General features: G+C 40.4%; 1 protein-coding gene across 1 annotated transcript; it reads left to right on the forward strand.

Moving 5' to 3' along the window:
* Window positions 1–379: 379 nt before the first annotated feature.
* On the forward strand, window positions 380–19,079 carry FGF8 (fibroblast growth factor 8; the record flags this gene model as incomplete). The annotated part of the gene is made up of 5 exons (XM_081328562.1): window positions 380–411; window positions 581–617; window positions 2,720–2,900; window positions 13,469–13,575; window positions 18,792–19,079. 5 exons carry the CDS (start codon window positions 380–382, stop codon window positions 19,077–19,079), a joined length of 645 nt encoding a protein of 214 aa, XP_081184688.1.
* Between the last annotated feature and the right edge of the window lie 360 nt (window positions 19,080–19,439).

Here is a 19,439-nt window from a genome sequence, read left to right on the forward strand (position 1 = left end):
CAGCGGAGCCTGCCCTCCCCGCTCGGCCCCAGGATCTTCTGACAGCCACCGCCGCAGCCTCGGGCGCGCCGAGCCGGCAGGGCGAAGGTCCGGGCGATTCGGTGCCGCTCGGCTGCGGGACGCTCTCGAGGGATGGGCTGGGAGCGCCCAGGGAGTCCCTCGGCCTGACCAGGAGGTTGAGCCGCCCCGCGGGCCGAGCACCGCCCGCCGGCGAAGGAAAAACGACGCCCGCGGAGAAAAAGCCAGAGCCTCCCCCGCCGACCCCTGCTCCGGACTCCCGCCGGTTCGCAGAAGCCGAAGAAAACCAAGAAAACTCGGGCCCGCGGAGCCCGCTTCTGCGCCTCGAGCCAATCGAGTCCCCGCGTAAAAATCTCGCAGGATGAACCTCTTCTCTTCCATATTCAGCTATTTGTAAGTATTGAGTCTGGCCGCTCTTTAGGGACCGATTTCGATTTTCCCTTCCCTTCCCCGAAATAGCCTCCTCGATTTTCCATCTTTATTTCTGCTCCATTTCAATGGCAAAATTCATCTCACCGTCTACTTTGTTTTCCCCTCCACTCCCCCCTTTCCATTATTCTAGGCTACTGCACTTGTTTGCTTTCTGCTTGCAGGCACAGGTAAGGAATTGTTTTAATCCTTTCTAAATAGCTGCGATGGTTTTTATTATTCGGATAGAGCCAAGATTTTTTTTCTCTTTACTTCCCCCGCCCCCACTTTTTTAAAGTGATGTAATAAAAGGAATTCCCTATGATTAACAGACTATATAACCCAGTGCGGGGAGTAGAGAATAAAATGCAAAAAGTGGGAAAGAGCATTGAATTAAAGTAAGAAGTGATATATGCTGAGCTCCCCAATTGCGGTGTTGAAGAATCCCGATGGGAAATTGGTGATGATCTATTTAAATCTTAGTAAACTGTTTTTCCATCCAATTTCCAGAATAAAATAAAAGCACATTCCTTCCATTATTATGATGTTTAAAAATTATACTTAAGAAATATACCTTAATTTTAGGAAAGACCTTACTAATGCTCTTGCTTCCTAGAAATTAGAAACCTCATTAACATATGGAGCAACACAGTCTGATACTGTGGAATTTATAACCCTTTTGGTGTAGTATTGATTGCAAATCCAGAGAGTTAAGGCCAAATGCTTGCAGAAACATTCCCCCTGCAAGAGAACAGGTGTAGGATTCTGAATTAAATTTGGAATGATCCCTTAATTCTATAAAGCTGAGTAAACAAATTGAATTTGGTGGACCCGAATATAAAAGGAGTGTAGGCTAACAGTGTTGTAATATTTGGGGATATGAGATGGAAATCAAAGAGTATTATGGTTGGCCACATGGTCTACTCATTACAGCAGGCAGAACAATCCAGAGATGTTATGGAAAGAAATGCCAATAGGAAGCCCATGCATCCCTGTGTGTGTGTGTGTGTGTGTGTGTGTGTGCATGTGCGCATGCATGCACACACCACACACACAAAGGATAAGAGTGATACACCATCAAGGGAAGACTTCTATAAAGTCCATCTTTCAGGAAGGAGTTGCTTCCCTGTAACTTTTGGACAACTTCAGTAGCTGATATGGGGCTGAAGATGGGCGGGGTGGGGGGTGGGGAGGCAGTGAGGAGGGAAGCTTTTTTTCATGCACTGCCACCCCATGAAGTTGAAAGGAACAAATCTCCTCAACATTTGCTCAGAATACGTCTTTATAAATGTCAGGGGCAAACTAAAACCCTTCAGACTTAAAAGAGGAACAAAACCCTTCAGACTTAAAAGAGGAACTGGAAACTCGTTGGGGGTGGAAGAAGAGCAGCTTGAGAGAGGAGGGGAAACAGACACGGTCCCCCCCCCCCGCCGCACAGCCACTGCGGCTGGAGCTCAGATCGCCCTACCGTTGCTGAACCTTCAGCTCACGATAACTTTGAATGCGGGTGGGTGGGTGGGTGGGTGGGTGGGAAAAGCACGGCAAGCCTCTCTGTATGGAAGGGCCTCATAAATATTAGTGAGAGACAATTCTGAACTGCCTGGGCTGCTGACACAACCAATTCCTGTTTAAAGGGATAAAATATAGCTATCCTCATCCCCACCCCCATCTACCGATCACTCTGGTCCAGGGCACAGAGCCACTCTGAGCCTTGCAGGACAAAACTCTCAGATGGACCAATTGAAATAGCTGGAAAGCCAATACCAAAGCAGTAGAAACAAATCCAGGAATTGAAAGACTGTTTGCCAGGCAAATAGGACGCTTTGTATTATTCCACATGACTGTATTTAAGCCAGTTAAGATTTTAATGTGCCTTGCATGATATGGTTATCAATGATGGGGCACATTCATTTTTATTTTTGTTTGCCTTGTTGAGTCTTCCTTGATTTAAAATGTCACAAACAGGATTGAGAACCTAGTTTAAATCTGCATAAGTCTAGACACACCTCTCTGAAACCAAAGGAGAGCCATGTTATTACTCGGTTCTGGTCCAAGCTTGTCTTTATTTCCTGCCTCGCATGCCTGTTTTCCAGTGAAAAACTCCTGGGCAGCCCAGTAACTTTTCAGTCACTGCTAGAATCCTGGTCTTTACTATATCAACACATAAGAGTCTCGACTCTACACTGCACCAACTTGGTGCCCTCACCAGATACACCAGGAGCACACCAAGATAGCCTTTCCCAGAGGAGTAGAGATTATAATGGTGTGTTGTATATTTTTTAATTTCCTAAAGGTAACTGTTCAGTCCCCACCTAATTTTACACAGCATGTGAGGGAGCAGAGCCTGGTGACCGACCAACTAAGCCGGAGACTCGTCCGGACCTATCAGCTATACAGTCGAACCAGCGGGAAGCATGTTCAAATCCTGGACAACAAGAAAATCAATGCTATGGCGGAAGATGGGGATGCTCATGGTAAGTCTGCATGTGTGGGCAGGAGCACTGGGAGAGTGGGGGTGGGGAGGGCAATGCATGCAGCCCAGTAATTGATGATTTCCGTCCCCTTTGTTTGCCAGAAATCATTACAAGCATTTGGAATGCAGAAAGCTTCTGATGGAAGAATGTGGGGATCAATATTTGTAATAACAGTATAATGCTTTCCCCTTTGCGGATTGAGTCAGAGCTTCTGTGGAGGAGATTGGGCTGGATTTTACACCCGATCACTGATCACGGAAATGGTGGGATGAGTCGCAGATTTTAAGAATTAAAATCACAGGACTGTGGGAGAATAGGCATCTTCTTGCAGTATGTTCCAGCCTAACAGTGCAGCGGAAATAGGGAAACAGGAAGCACGTTGGGATGTTAACCCCAGGTTTTCTAGAATCACAGGCAAAACTTGCCTTCAGCTAAGGAAGGCTTCTCTGGGAAAAATAAGCTTTTAGGATGCACAAAATGTCCTTCCCAAAGAGAAAAAGATGTGAGAATAGAAGACTGGCTGTAATTTTCTTAAGTGAGACTTAAGTTTTACAAATAACCAGTTTATATTCAGTTCATCAAAAATACACCGCAACAAACCGTAAGTCCATGTTCTCCTTTCTAACTTTAATTATGGTTATGAAACACTGTATAATATTAAATGAGATGCTCCTTAATTGCATTGTCTTCAATTTGTGGTCAATAATGCACATCCTAGTATTGAATCTCCATATAGCTACAATTTATGTATCATGACCAGAATTATTGACTTCTCACATTTGCCACATTAACCCTTCTCACATCAAACTATTATCTGAAAATCATGCAGGCTTGCTTATATTTAAGCTGGCTGAAGGTTTTATTAACATTTCTAGCAGGCACTGATAGTGAGGGAAGAGTCTGCATGTGTATACAGTATGCATCTTAGCTTTCAAGTCATAACTGAAATATACAATATAATTTCATTCTAAATAAAGGGAAAATATGTGCATCCCTTCCTTAAATATATCATTCTCTAAAAAGTTACTTCATGTTTAAATAACAGCATTACAACACACAGGAATGAATGATTTGCAAAAGAAAATATTTCTATTAAAAACGGTTAAGCATTTGAAGCATAAGAAGCAAACTCAGCAGCGATCTGAAAATAGAGAGAACACAAGCAGTTTTTCAGATGTAAGGTTTTAGGAGAATTGCAAGGCTGTAAATGTTAAAATAGAGGTTCAGGATTGTTCTATATGAATCTCTGGAGAGACCCCCATGTCTGGAAGAGCTATTAAAAGTCTTCTTACTTTCACCTTTTTAAACATTTCCTGAATACTTTCTCCTCTTCACATCCAGTTAGGGGATCAAGTGTGCCTCACTGCATTTTTTCTGCATCTACGTAGCCACTTTCCTTTCAAAGTTTGAGCATGAAACATAATTTTTACTGGGATAAATCTGTCACTGAAGGGAAAGAATACAGTTGGAACTGTTACGCTTTCACCCCATCACTAACAAAATCAACTTTTCACACCCTTCAGGTCTTATGTTATACTTCAAGTTGTTTTGCTTTGCTTTTTAATTATTGTTTTTCTTTCTTTCTTTCTTTCTTTCTTTCTTTCTTTCTTTCTTTCTTTCTTTCTTTCTTTCTTTCTTTCTTTCTTTCTTTCTTTCTCTCAAAAAAGTGATTTATTTCCACCAATGGCCATTTTCTCTGTTGTGACATTTTAATAGCTGATTTAAGGTCAGGTCCATTTTTCTTGGTTATCTGTCTTGACTGTCAATATCTGACTCAGTTTTCTAATTAGGAGCGAAGTCTATGGATCTTAAAGCTTGGTGTACTTCTGTCTTATATAGCAATCTGTAATCTGACTTTGAATCACTATGAGAGGAAGTAGTGTTAGAAATGAATGATCATTGTCGCATTTGCTTTCAGTTGTGTCTTTTAGGGAATTTTGCAGAAGTAATAATGAATAATATAATAATAACTTGTGCATGTCTTATTATTTTAGGATTGGAATGGGTATTTTGCTAGTTTGTCTTCTTGCAGGCAGGTTATTGTTTTTCTCTCTGACAATTTCTTCTCTGCTTTCAGTCTGTATCTCTGTGCCAAAGCAATTTCAAACCAGTTGAGTCTGTCAAGGCAGCAGCAATTCAGCGTTAGAGGGTGAGTCCCTGAAGAGGCTCGTGTGGTAAAGCTGACTGACCAACAGGCAATAAATCAGAAAAAGGCCTTTGAAAAGGTAGAAGAGGGAAAAAGCATGTGGCGTTCTGCCTGTGTTTGGGGCTGCTTTTCTATGCCTTTCCACCAGTCAGCAGAGGAAGAGCATGAAAACTGATGCTCTTTAAATGTTAACTGCTCTCTTGATCGACCTCCCTTACTTGTGTCCCCCAAAGACAGATAAATAAGGGAACCTTGTCTATGCAGCTCAATGAAAAGGAGTCGGGGGTCCAATTGTCCTTGGGCAAGGAGGAGGTTACAGATGTTAATATTTTATAGACAAAAAAGCAATAGAGTTAAAGGGATCATAATAAGTTAGAAGAAGAAGTGGTGTGATGCTGGAATTTAGCAATTTGGGGATTGCAGTCGGTGAAGTCCAAAGCCAGTTTGGAGAAGGCCACAGTATTGTAATCCATATACAGTTCAACATTCACCCAGGGAAAAGAACTGGTCTTACGCAGTTTCAAACAGAAAGAGTTATGAGAGGCAGAAAGAGATGATGAGAGTGAGGGTGATGACATCAGGTTAGATTGGCTTCAAAAAGGATTCACTAGGTTTATGGAAAAACTGGCTGTCCATCTCAGTGGCTGAATTGGTGCCATGCAGAAAATGCTCTGCATGTTTCTACTAGTAGTGTCCATTTCCAATAAGAATATTACTTCAAAAAATACAACTTATTTTGAAAGAAGTTCTCAAGGATCTGGGCAATGAAGTAGAAAAACAGAAAACTCTTCTAAAGGAAAAATGTTGAGAAATTTCAAGTTTGCTGTTTCTGCATTATTAAATATTACATTATTAGACTTGTTCTAATCTAGACCAAGGGTGTCAAACTCAATTTCACTGAGGGCCGCGTCAGCATTGCGGTTGCCCTCAGGGGGCTGGGTGGGTGTGGCCTGGGTGGGCGTGGCCTACTGGGTGGGCATGGCTAGAGTGCGTATGGCCTACTGGGTGGGCGTGGCCAGCTCTACATCGTTCGCATCAAGGGTGCCTATGGGGGCCTGGGCAGGAGTGGGACAGATCTGAGGGTCTCTGGCAGAAGGAGGGTCTCTGGGCCAGGGCCAAGGCAGTGTGGGCCGTTCCCTCACTGTTTCCAGGATGGCTTCGCGGGCCACATGAAACCACTTCACGGGCTGGATCCGGCCCCCGGGCCTTGTGTTTGACATCTCTGTTCTACACAGACTTGATCTAACCCATCAGCAATTGTGGCAATGCTTTAATTAGACCAAGAGTAGAATAATCTATTTTTATTATAGAACAAACTTGTTTCTGCAGGAAAGCATATAGATCACTTGGATAGGGAAAGGTTAGACCATCAGGACCATAGGTTGTTTGGAACCTTAAAAGAATTCCCTACCTGATCAGTTTTGTTCCCCATCCCAGTGGTGAAAAGACTGTTTAAGATTTTAATAGTGGTATTTGGAAGAGTTTGGAGGAAATCATTGATTATTTAAAAACTGCTCCTTTCACAAAGTAATAAGAGACCTTATAGTAGCCACTGTCATTCTAAGAAAAGGATTATCGTCTCAAAAAGAGACATGCCTATATTTAAAATATTTTCACACTGGTAACTTGAAGCATCATCTAGCATCACCCAGCCACCTCATTATCTCTTTAGTGACTTCACAATAGTTGGATGTCTCTAGAAGGTGTTGCAAGTTCCTAATGGGGATCTGGAGAAAGTTCAGTCCTGCCCTACAAGCTTTGCTCTATCTAGCCTTGGTGGAGCAGTGGGCTAATGCCTCCTTAAGTAACACCAGCTGCCTGCAATTAGTGCAGGTTCGCATCCCACCAGGCTCAAGGTTGACTCAGCCTTCCATCCTTCTGAGGTAGGTAAAATGAGGACCCAGATTGTTGGGGGCAATGAGCTGACTTTGTGATAAGGTGAAAGCCCTAATAAGCAGGCATATACATAGAATGAAGGCTATTGCTAAGCACATTGGTTTGTGCTTAAATTGTAAGCCGCCCTGAGTCTTCGGAGAAGGGCGGGATATAAATGGGATTAAAATAAAAATAAAATAAAATAAAATACATGTTCTGCTTTGTGACTGGAGTCACTTTTTCACTTTGGCTATTGAGAGTCACAGGATATGGCTATAATGACAATGCATGGATTGTGCCAGAGGAGAATGGAATTCATCTCATTTTGGAGAGCCTGTACTTTTTGAAGTAAAACATTAAAAAAAAAACATTATCTCATCAAGTTGGACTTGATAAACCAGTCAGTTTACTTGGCCTGCTATGTGGCATTTCTCAAATGAACATTGGCATTGGAACTGGGGGGGGGAGAGTCCAAGAGTTCAATAAAAAGGAGCTACATGTAAGTCATATATTGTCTATCTCCATGGCATAAAAATGGGGCAGATTTTGGATGAATTATAGAAACCTGTGAAATAACAGATCCCCAAAAGTGCTATAATCAGCTTTTGTTAATAGCAAGCTTCCATTAATTCAGGATACTTCTGAAGTTATTGTACCAGCCTTGCCTTGATGATAGCAGCCTCTTGGCTTCCATTAGTTTATTTACGTAGCCCTGTAGAGGGGTAGTTTCTGAGTGTTACATTGTGGGCCTTGTAGGTAGAATTTGGGAATCTGGAGCAACTGATGCAGTAAATAACAACCAAAAAAAGTTGTTGCATTGCAAGTTGCAAGATGAATAAAGAGAATAAAACCGAAGACTTGATAAACGTATTGAGTTTTCCTAAACATAGAAGTTGTAGAAATTGTTTCAGTATTGACATAGTAGCCTGGGCACTAAAATGATTATCCCATGTAATCTCTCCCTCTTTCTCCTTCCTAAGAAAAGAGAGAAGGAAATGGTTTGCACTTTGTTGCATGTCATGGGTTCAAGAAGGCAGGGAAGAAATTATTTTTAAAAAGAGATTGAAAGTTTTAACTAACTCATGTAGAAATGTTTGCTGCTTATGGAGAAGGCATTTTGTTAGGCTGACACAGTTTTCTTTTAAAAAAAGAGCCTTCCCTTGATTATGTATCAAATATGCATTCTTTCTTGTTGCAACAGGATCTTTTCCTTTGTAGCAAGTGCAAGCATGTCAAATCTTCAGTATTGATAGGATAATTGATGTGATAATCAAATTGATGTGGTAGTTTATGGTTGCTAGGAAAACAAGTTATCCCTCACAAACTAGCATTCCTTAGACACTCAAGATTCCTAGAAGTTACCTATACTGGTTGGGAATTCTGGAGCTGTGGTCCAAATGTATCTAGTTGGGGCAAGACCTTTTCTTCTGCAAGCAGAACAATTGTGATTGGAAAATGTGGCTATTATAATGATTGGCTAAAAAAGAATAGTTCCTCCCACTGTCCCTAAGCATCACGATGGTGAGTGAGACAGTATGGCTATGGATGACTCAACCGATGTTAAGAAGAGCAACCTAAATGCAAGAGTATTGGGGAGAAGCAGAGGTTAATCCTCCAGGACTCATAGGTTCTTCCCAATGGCTGCCAGAACTGCAAAACTGTGGATGATGCTGACATGATGGCAGCCGAGTTTCTTTTTGTTTTTAATCATTCAGTGACTACTATATTTTTGCAGTGCACTTCTAATAGCTTTATTCTTTCCTTTACACAAAATTAATTCTTGTATTGAAAACTGATTAAAGAAATGATGAGTTAAAAAGATGGAAGTGAGAGAAAGATCATTAGCAGAATTAATAAACCATGGTTAAACCATTTGTGCAGTTTCTCTTATGCGCATGTGTTTGCCCTTAATGTGTACTTCTATTCTTGTGCCACTGATGGTAATATTCTTTTTTATTGAAGACCTTAGCTGAATGTAGTATTTGGAGTAAAATAGTGAGCCTCTTCAAACTTTACACTGAGCTGGTATAGTTCCAGCTGTTCTGCAAGTCCACCAGCCTTTGATAATCTGAATGCTTCTCTCTTTTTTTTACAGTAGAACTTTGACATCCAGTCTAAAAGATAAAAAACAAAAAGATGAGAGGGACAACAAGGAGTATTGTGGAAAGCATTGTGGCTTATCTCCATTGCAATGCTATTCCTCTCTTTCCCTAAAATTCATTATAGGTGAATAGTGCATTACTGCTTTTGAAAGGACTTTTCAGATAACTTTTCTGCAAAGGCTGAAGTGCCATAAAACCACTCACCTGGTTGACTGAGCATGTTTGTGTTTATATTTGCCCTAGTGTGATTAGCCCAGCCTCAGTGAAGTAGGATTTGCATTAATGGGTGCAAATTCAGGATCAAAGGTGATGCACAAAAGTTGTTTCACTGAAGCAACATTCTAGATACTGATAAGAGATAAGTAACTTTATGCTCTCCAGATATTTGGATTGCAACTTCCTTCAGTTCGAGTTATCATGGCTATGGCAAGAGACATAGTCGAAGGCTACCTAGACTGAAACTCTTGTTCAGCACTGTTGTCCCTGATTGTAGTTCTGAGGTACATCTTTTTGATTCCTAATACATCTTATGCTTTAAGTATGAATATGGCATGTTCTAGCATAAGCAAAACTGGTTTGTCACAATCTCATGTCCCCTGAACTCTTGTAGAGCAGAGCTCCCCAACCTTTCCAGGTTGGCGGTCCAGAGGGAAAGGGACAAACGGAAATGTACGCGCGCATATGCATGCACACATGCCTGTGTGTAAAATGGGTTACATGCACCCACAGTGGCACTGGTGGTGGCACTGGTGCCCATGTGCAAATGGGCAGCTAGAACCCGTGTGCATGCGCAAATGGTCCACTAGTACCTGAGCCCGTGCATGTGTGCAAACAGGCCGCTAGTGCCCGTGTGATGCTGGCGGCAGCCCTAGCACCCTGTACATGTGCAAACGGGGCCACTAGCACCCGTATGGTGGCACTAGCGCAAGTGGGAAGGGTGTGAGCACACATGTGCACACTCGCCAGCCATTCCTGGAGCCCACTGGCCAAAAGGCCACAGACCGGTACCGGGCCGGGGCCCACAGGTTAGGGACCCCTGCTGTAGAGGTTTGGTCATACTGAAATGTGAATGAATACCTTCAATCAACTCATCCCAATCCTTACTCATAATGGCTAGGAATACAGATTTGTAGGAGCTATCGCTGAAAATATTAGGGAAGGATGGAAGTATCAGAGTATGAATGAATGAATGAATGAATGAACTTTCATTGTCAAAGTACAACCATGTATACATTGAGATTGGCTGAGCTTTTTATATCTATATACTACGTTTATATCTATATACTACTAACTTTTTATATCTATATACTACTAAATGGTTTGTTGTCATGACCTTTACTGGATGAAATGGTGTATAGTAAGGCAACAATTTTTGAAGCAAGGTACCTCAAATAAACTAACTTACAGAATGCATCCAAATTATGAGGCCCATGACTTTAAGAGAATGAAATTTGAAAAAGTTGTGGCTGCCTCAGTGCTACTGGCTGTTGCTGCACTGGTGGGTTACGGCTGTGGTCATGTGACCTTAATTTTCAATGTTCTATGACAGTTTCCCAGTCAATCTCAGGGAGTGTCAGAAATCCTCCCCCCCTCCCCTCCCCTCCCCCCCAGCAGCAGCTAGTTACCTGCCTTCTGAAAAGGGAAAAGAAGGAGAGGGGAAGGATTTCTGATGCTCCCTGTCAGATTCCCAAGAGAAAGTTCCCAAGAGGCAAGTAATGGGAAGTCACTTTTGTTCCTACTGCTGTTTTGCCCACTCTTGGTCATTCTGTTTCTCTGTTAAGATGAGGACATATCTCTGAAAACATGACCCAATGGTTTGTCTATTTCATATTAAAAACAGGTCCTTGATAGAATACAACGGGGGAGAGTAAGAGAAAGGATCAGATATGGACCACAGAAGAAGAGTTGTTTTACTGGGTAGAAGATACGATGGATTCCAATCATTGGTGTGAATAGTATTACAAAGTCTCAGAATTTGCCCTTTGTCAGCAAAGGCTTTGTCGCAATGGCTCAAGTGTTATCAGAAAAAAGAAGAGTAGGATCCAGTTTAGAGTTATATCATCATTTTATGATCAGAAATGGCAAGCGTGAAGTCCAATTCTTCATAGAAATTTTGAGCACCCTGAACCCTAAACAAACGTTCCACATAGAATCCTTTATTTCTTTCAGACACAATATTATGGCAGAGTTAGATTGCCAAGATAGTTCTTGGAGGACAGCTGGCTCCAGATCTTGGGGTTTATGCAAAAGCAAGAAGAAAGGACAAGCTATTGATCTGTAATTTGCATAGCAGCTCCATAAGTCAATCAATGCCCATTAAAAAACAGATTAAATCAATATACCCTCTCAACTCTCACAAAGAAGAAATGCATTAAAGGGTCAGCTTTTCTCTGCAAAATCAGCAACCATACAAGGAGGGAAGAAGGTGGAGAAGGGTCTTAAACTGTCTTCTGGTTCTTCATGGCCTACAGAGAACAGAAATGCAATGAAGGCAAGATAATTAAGGAAGAAATTCTAAATTCTCTTTGTTGCACAGACCATATTGCTATCTTTAGAAGATACCATTTTTTTGTATTTATTGCTGACCTAGATTTTGTATTAACTTCTGATTTTCTTATTTCTCCATGTTTTGTGCATAGGGTTTTAACCATTTGCCTTGATCATGGCACAAGCATGTGCTGGCAATATTTTATTTTCTTTTTTGTGTTCCCATGATTTTGCCTTCATCTTGTCTCCTGACCATGAGATAGACAGGCTTAATCTCTTCTTAGATGTACCGTATTAACATGCAGTTTTTTCTCTATTTCAACACTGTCTGAGGTCAGTATCAGGGTATATAAAATCTATAAGATTGTTTTACTGTTACCTTGGAAAGTAGCCAGATGACTGCAGTAACTTGAAACAGACAGTTGATGCAGAATAGGGATCTGCTATGGGGACAGGCAATTTCATGGTGGTGTAGGTTTTTTTGCCTAGTGAAGGTTGAGTAAAGAGTATTTCAGCTCAGCAGTCGTGAAAGACTGACTTTCATAGATTACTCCCCCCACCTCAGCTTCCTCATCTGATTAGTTAAATTCTAGGAGTTCTAAGTTTAAGAAGATATAGGAAATTTAAAAATCACATTTTTTGCTTTCTTTATTCTAACCTTTAGACAAAAGGCTGTAGGTTACAATATTGAAATTATTTTTTGTTATTGTTGTTGGGAATAGACAACAGGGGCCAATGCAAAGAATAAACTTGTGAGACCTTAAAAATTAACCAAATTATTATCACATAATTCTTAATGGATAAAAAAAATTAGCCAGTCTTTCAATGACAAGTGGAAAAACATATTTGTGCTATTGATGTCATTGTTCCATTGACTCCCATACCATAGGGAAAAAGTAATGTACAATGCAGCTCTTGGTTCCCTGTAAAACATATTACTTTTTTCTTTGCTTCAAATGGAGACTCTTAAATGAGATTTGGGTGTGGATGGAGCAGGCACATTGCTCTGTGTATCAAAAAATAAATGATATAATAATAATAATAATAATAATAATAATAATAATAATAATAATAATAATAATAATAATAATAATAATAATAATAATAATAATAATTTTATTTATATACCGCCCTTCTCCCGGAGGACTCAGGGCGGTGAACAGGGCAACCATATAAAAATACAAAAAATACAAAAGTTAAAAAAAGAATTAAACATATGCCCAAGCTAAAAAACAGTAAATACATATATTAAAAATGACAATAAAAACCCAACCCATCCCCCATCAGGCCAAGCCGGCTTGTTCAAATAAATGCGTCTTCAGATCGCGCCGGAAGGAGCGAAGGTCGGGCGCCATCCGGAGCTCCACCGGCAACCGATTCCATAAATCCAGGGCGCCCACAGAGAAGGACCTCCCCCTGGGGGCCACCAAACGACATTCTCTGATCGGTGGCACCCTGAGGAGGCCCTCTCTGTGGGAACGCACAGGGCAGAGGGAAGTTGATGCCGGCAGCAGGTGCTCCCTAAGGTACTCTGGACCCATGCCATGTAGGGCCTTGAACACCATTACCAGTACCTTGAATCTCACCCAGAAGACAACTGGCAGCCAATGCAGCTCACGGAGCAGAGGTGTAACATGGGAGTATCGGGAGACTCCCAACACAACTCTCGCGGCTGCATTCTGTACCAGTTGGAGCCTCCGAGTGGTCCTCAAGGGCAGCCCCATGTAGCCATACTCCAGAGTTTTATTCCTTATCACAAGAACAGCACAGTCCCAGGCCCCTTTTGGCTTTATTGTGATTGTATAGAATGCCCAACTACATGGATTATCATTACTTTTCATTGTACTATAAGTCTTGCTACAACAGAAAAATGTCATTCTGTTTGGCTTTTTTTTCCTGTCAGACTTCTATAGGATGTTGATCTTATAACTTGATTTCTGTTGCCTTATTCTTTCCAGCTAAGCTCATTGTGGAGACTGATACTTTTGGGAGCAGAGTAAGAATCAAGGGAGCAGAAACAGGCTTCTATATTTGCATGAACAAAAAAGGAAAGCTGATTGGCAAGGTAAGAAGACGGACAATAAACTGTTGGGAAGATTATAAGAATATGGCTAAATTGGCTTTGATGTGGCAGTGAACAATAGCCTTATGCAAACAGGAGGGTATGTGATTGAAGCTAGAAATTTGCTCATTTGCATACTTTCATTTGTTTTGGGAGATCTTCATGCAGCAAGTTTGTCCTTAACCTCAAAAATCCAGTATTTAAAGCAGTCAGTTAAACACATTTTTAGAAGGTGGAGAAAAGAGAAGAGGCTAAATCAGTACTAGGTAGGTGACTTTTGTATTGGAGGAATATTTGGATAGATGAAAATATGTAGTGGATTTCGTAACTAAATGGTATTGGGATATAAACTTGACTATTTACAAAATGTTAGCGTGGCAGATGTGATCAATCACAAAACACTTATTTTTATAATCCCAATAATTGTTTAGCATTTTGTTTTCCCTTTTGCTTCTGGTTACCATGTCATTGATTTTACTGGTCATAAACAGTTAAGAAAAGTGTACATCAGTTTTAGATGCAGTGTAAAATATAAATGGGTGGGCATGACCATGCAGCCTCTTATTGCGTGATGAGATCTATCACAAGTATGATAGGACCCAGATTATTGGGGGCAATAAGCTGACTTTGTAATAATGCCGCTTGGGGGGCCCCGAAAGCCCTAATAAGCAGGCACAGTGGCGTAGCGTGGGTTGTCAGCACCCGGGGCAAGGCAAGTAATTTGCACACACCCCCTCCACAGTGGGCAGCGACCCGGCGGCCCGGATCGGATTCGCACAGCCAGCACTGCAGTGAGAGAGAGTGAGTGAGCCAGGCAGGGGCAGAGAGCTGCAAGTGCGAGCGCGCCCCCCCAGATGTTGCGGCCGGTGCGGCCGGCCCCCCCTGCACCCCCCACGCTACGCCACTGAGCAGGCATATATATAGAATGAAGGCTATTGCTAAGCACATTGATTTGTGCTTTAGATTGTAAGCCGCCCTGAGAAGGGCGGGATATAAATGGGATTAAAAAAAAAATCTGGATTTTTTTTTCCAGACACAGACTATTCATTTTAAAAGATCAGCCATTTTAATCTTACATCTATGCAGGCTTGTTTGTATTCTAGACGATGCATTGTTTGTATTCTAGACAAAGTTTGTGACTTTGAGCCTTGTAGAAATTCAAATGAAATATCACTGGATTTGTGAAACATATTTTTGAGCCAACACATTTAAAGCTCCACTTTTTGACACTTCTGCTAATTTTTAAACAAATTGCCCATGAAAATTCTATCACTCAAAGGTCTGTTGTAAGTAGACCTCAAACACTGTGGCTTATCTTTCTCTATAAAAGAAAATCATGTGTGGTGCTATAAAAAATATTGATTTGCAGAATATACTAATAAAAAACTTGGAGTTGTCCTCAGAGCCCCTTTACCCACCCTGGAAGCTATTATGTTTGAGGCCACCTTAAATCACAGTATTATGAAGCATTATGCTTTTTAATTCTCCCCTTTTCCTATATTTATACGAAGTATTTGCATGCTGTTTATTCCACTAATGCTCCATAGAAATACAATTAGCATAAAAGTATTTTTGAAGATAGACCTTAAAATGTTATGAAAACATTAAATTAAAAAGTTCAGAACAATCAAAATAACTTAAATATATTTAAGAAGAGAATATACAAAAGATGTCGACAGCAGTCTAGTTAGGGGCAAGCTGAGTGGCACACCCAGATCTCTTCTTCAGGGTTTAGACACTAGGCTGCCTGAGGCAGTTAGTTCAATCTCTTGATGGCAGGGCCAGTTCCTTCCAATTAAATCCTGAGGAGTTAGACACAACATCAGCATCCTGATCCTTGGGGATTAAAGACGACACTGGGCATGACCATGCAGCCATCAAAAAAAGATTGAGGAAGGCCTGGGCCCTGGGGGCTAGACCAAGCTATTTTACTGCCTGAAGTAGAAGAACAAATGCAGTCTTTCCCCAGAGAACATGGGAGGGGAGGGGGGGTGAACCCTGGCCAGGTTAGTTGGCACCTGAGGCAGAAAATCCACAAACTTCTCTCTTAGGTATAAAAACAAAGTAGCAATAAATTAAAAAACAACAACAAGATTTTTTTTTCTTCTCATGAAAACTAGGAAAAGGTTTCTGTGGATGAAATTAACTGCATATACAGCCTCTATAAAGATTCTAATCCAGTCCTGGAGAGATATTCTAGGGTGGTTTAATATTTTCTCCTGTTTCTGCTTTCCTAATTCAGATACGTTGCAGGTGGGAGAATTCAGTCTGATAGATTACATAAAGAAAGAACTTAAATTTGTTTCTCTGGCATTGGGGATCTATCTGCCTGTCCCCCTTTCACTTCCACCACCCTCCCGAGGACTTTTTGATCACAGATCTCCTGTTGCACCTTCTCAACTTTTGAACAGTTGAATAAAATATCTAAAATTACTAATCTCCATTATTTTTTGGATTAAGAAATACTGAACCAGTTGCTTTCATTTTCTTTGAATTTTGATTGAAAAAATGAAAATTCTGGTAAATTCTTCAATTTTTCCCCTAATTGTGACATATGGCAACATTGCAAAGTAATCCCTAACATGTATATCTTACTCAAAAGCAGGAAGTAGTATAGGAAATCTACAGCATAGAATAGTATTGTCGTAGCTAATTATTTTTTTTAATGGAAATGCAATCTAAAAAAACTAATCAGGGTCAGACCTGTTAATAGTTGAATGAGAGATTCTGATTAGGAAAGCCAATGGTGAAGCTAGCAAGAACTTGCAAGTTGTGGTCCTGTGAGATCCTTGCCTAACAATGGCCATTGTGGGCCTGCGGGAACTGCCAATGCTAAATGGTGCAGTCAGGTGATTCTTTTAACTTACGACTATGCTGTTTGAGGATAGAGTTTCTGGTCCCAATTACCATCCTTGGGAAATGACTACCTCAAGAGATGTTTACATACTGCATCTGCACACTCAACATGAAATAAAGTTGTTGCCTTTGGTTTTGTGCGTTTTCCTTTCTCTTTCATGTTCTTTCTCTCTTAGAGCAGTCTTTGGTTCTATGTATTTTTTTAATTAAAAAATTGTGGTGAAGACATCTGAGGTTCTTGGAACAGACCTTGAGGTAGGTTGCAAGCTAGGCTTGGGTAACATGATATAGTTGAGGGAGATCAGGAAAAATGCTGCAAAAGTTGTATTACATTAGCTGATGAAAAAGGCTCAGCAGTATAAAAGTGAAGTGCATTCCTAACTGTTGCCATGTAGATTCATTTCTTCCCATCTCCACTGCAAAGGACCTTCCCCATAGATTCCACTGCTACTCTTAGTAAAACATTCCAAAATATTTCCCATTCCTTGTAGGGATGAGATGTAGCTCAACAGTGGTGCCTTGTGTTTGGAAACACAAGATCCCATGTTTAATCTCTAGTCAACCAAATAAGGCTTTAGCCTAAAAGTGGCTAAGATTACCAATAAGCAAAGACAGTATTGGAAGGATTAGGATCATATCTGGTATAAAATTGCTTGTCATGTTCCTATTGAAACAGTCCTACACTAGAATATGAGATCCTTTATTTAAAAAAGATATTGTTAGACTTCTAGATGCTTTGATATCTTAGCAAAGCTTCCAAAGTCCTTCAACTTTCCATTCAAATTATGAGCCCAGATTTAGATAAATAGATATATGGTTTCCATGATGATTCTTACTGACTTTTCAACTTGGTTGCCTCACTTTTGCTTTGCATGTGCCATGTCTTTATGGTTAGAAAGGATCAGCAACAGAGGAATGCAGAATTGACCAATCTTGTATTGAGATGTCCATCTAGGAGCCCAACTACCTCTGCTGATCAGGCAACACAACATCACTCAATCTACTATGGATATGCTGTGGTGTATTCTGTCTTCTGAATGAATCTGCATTGTTTTAGTGGCAATTATTCTTTGACATTTTAAGGGGAACATTTTATCTAAACCCTATAGTAATTATACCAGCTCTAGATGTTTCTGCTTTCTTTTGGGCAGAAAATTTATTATATGCAGAGGACAAGAAATTCACAATCAGAGTGATTCCTTTGGGGCCCCCTCTGGATTTGCCAGTTGGTGTAAAGTGTTAGTGTTTGGTTTCCAAACACTCCTATTTAAATCTGTAATGAGTTAGGCTGCATTCAAATGAAGTGACACTAATTAGCAGCAACTCAAGTCTGCCATGTTTGTAATAAGTGCTAAGGATACTTGGCACCTTCTGTGAGGTGCCATCTTCTGTATCACGTTAGAGTCTAAGTATTAAGGCAGGGAAAGATTCACTCTATCTAGACACAGCTTTATTAACTAAAACTTAATGAAAGGAAAGATATATACAAACTATAATTTATACATGTATGTATATGTAAGAGAGTGAAGTAAATGGGGGAAAAATAGACATGACAAGGTCATATCAAATGCCTCTTTCAGTTTCTCTAACTTTACACTTCTAGAAATATGTGTTTGTTGAATAGAGAGCTAAATGAAAATTACGGTGTTTGTGCTACTGAATACACCCAACATTAAAATTAATAGTCTTATTGTTAACAGACTCTAAATTTCAATCCTTGTTTTTGTACAAAGCAGGAGAAAAAGTTTGAAAATGACATGTAGTACACAGATATAGAGCTTTGCAGATTTTAAGGGCATCCAATTCTTATGGCATTTACCTGCACACATGGTGGTTGAAGTGTAAACAGATATTTTCACTACTTATAGAACTGTTGCTATTCTGATTATACACAGTGATTTTATTGAGCAACAGTAAGTAAAAATGTCTCTTTCTACTTAAATTGGAGCTTTGGATAATAATAAAAGAAAACATTGTAGTTGTAGGGAAAAAGGGATAGTCAATAAGATAGTAAGGAATAAGTAATCATAAAAGTGAATATATGAGTATATAATTCCTACAAACTTAGTTACTGTATCAGCCACTGCTATTTACAATGGACTCTGAATTTATGGAGAAAAGTTTTTTCTTTAGTCCTGAAATTATACCATATCACAATCATTCTGGCCTTTGCTTCAGTAAAGCTACTTGGCATAATGGAGCATAGAAGCTTGGATATAAATGGAAACAGGAGATACCTAAAATGTTTTATTGGAAGAGGCTTATCATAAGTGTGGGGCTGATACCTGCCCAAAGAGGCTTTAAGGACAGGCGAGATGGGTAAGACAAAAGATGTCAAATTATTCATTCTTTTTCACTTGCAGAGCAATGGCAAAGGCAAGGATTGTGTCTTCACTGAGATTGTGCTGGAGAACAACTACACAGCATTACAAAATGCAAAATACGAAGGATGGTACATGGCCTTCACTCGGAAGGGGCGTCCCCGCAAAGGCTCCAAGACTCGTCAGCATCAGCGTGAGGTGCACTTCATGAAGCGGCTGCCCAAAGGCCACCAAACAACAGAGCCTCATAGACGCTTCGAATTTCTTAATTATCCTTTCAATCGAAGGAGCAAAAGGACTCGAAACTCCAGCCCAAAGCCATCAACCTGACCTGCCTCACCTTCTACCACTTAGGACCACTTTCCTTTGCTGGAGGACATTGTGTAGAGACTCAGTTGATGAACAATAACTAGAGACTTCCCTATGACGATGACTGTAAAAGGGGATTGGAAGAAGAGGGCGAACAAAACTTGATCTAGTTGTTTATAATTGTTCTGTGTTTTTTAAAAACACACAAAAGAGGCTCTATTTTTGTATTCCAACTTTAATGCTTTTTTAAGAAAAAGCAGTATAATGTTTAAATACTCATGGAAGGTTGCTCTTCACTTAGGAGGATTTTTTGTTCTTTGGGAGGGGCCATGCATTATGTTTTGTTAGATTGGTTTTTAACATGGGGTAGAGATTAGTAGG

Source organism: Vipera berus (genome assembly GCF_964194415.1).
Source record: "Vipera berus genome assembly, chromosome: 5".
In the NCBI taxonomy this organism is placed as follows: Eukaryota; Metazoa; Chordata; class Lepidosauria; order Squamata; family Viperidae; genus Vipera; species Vipera berus.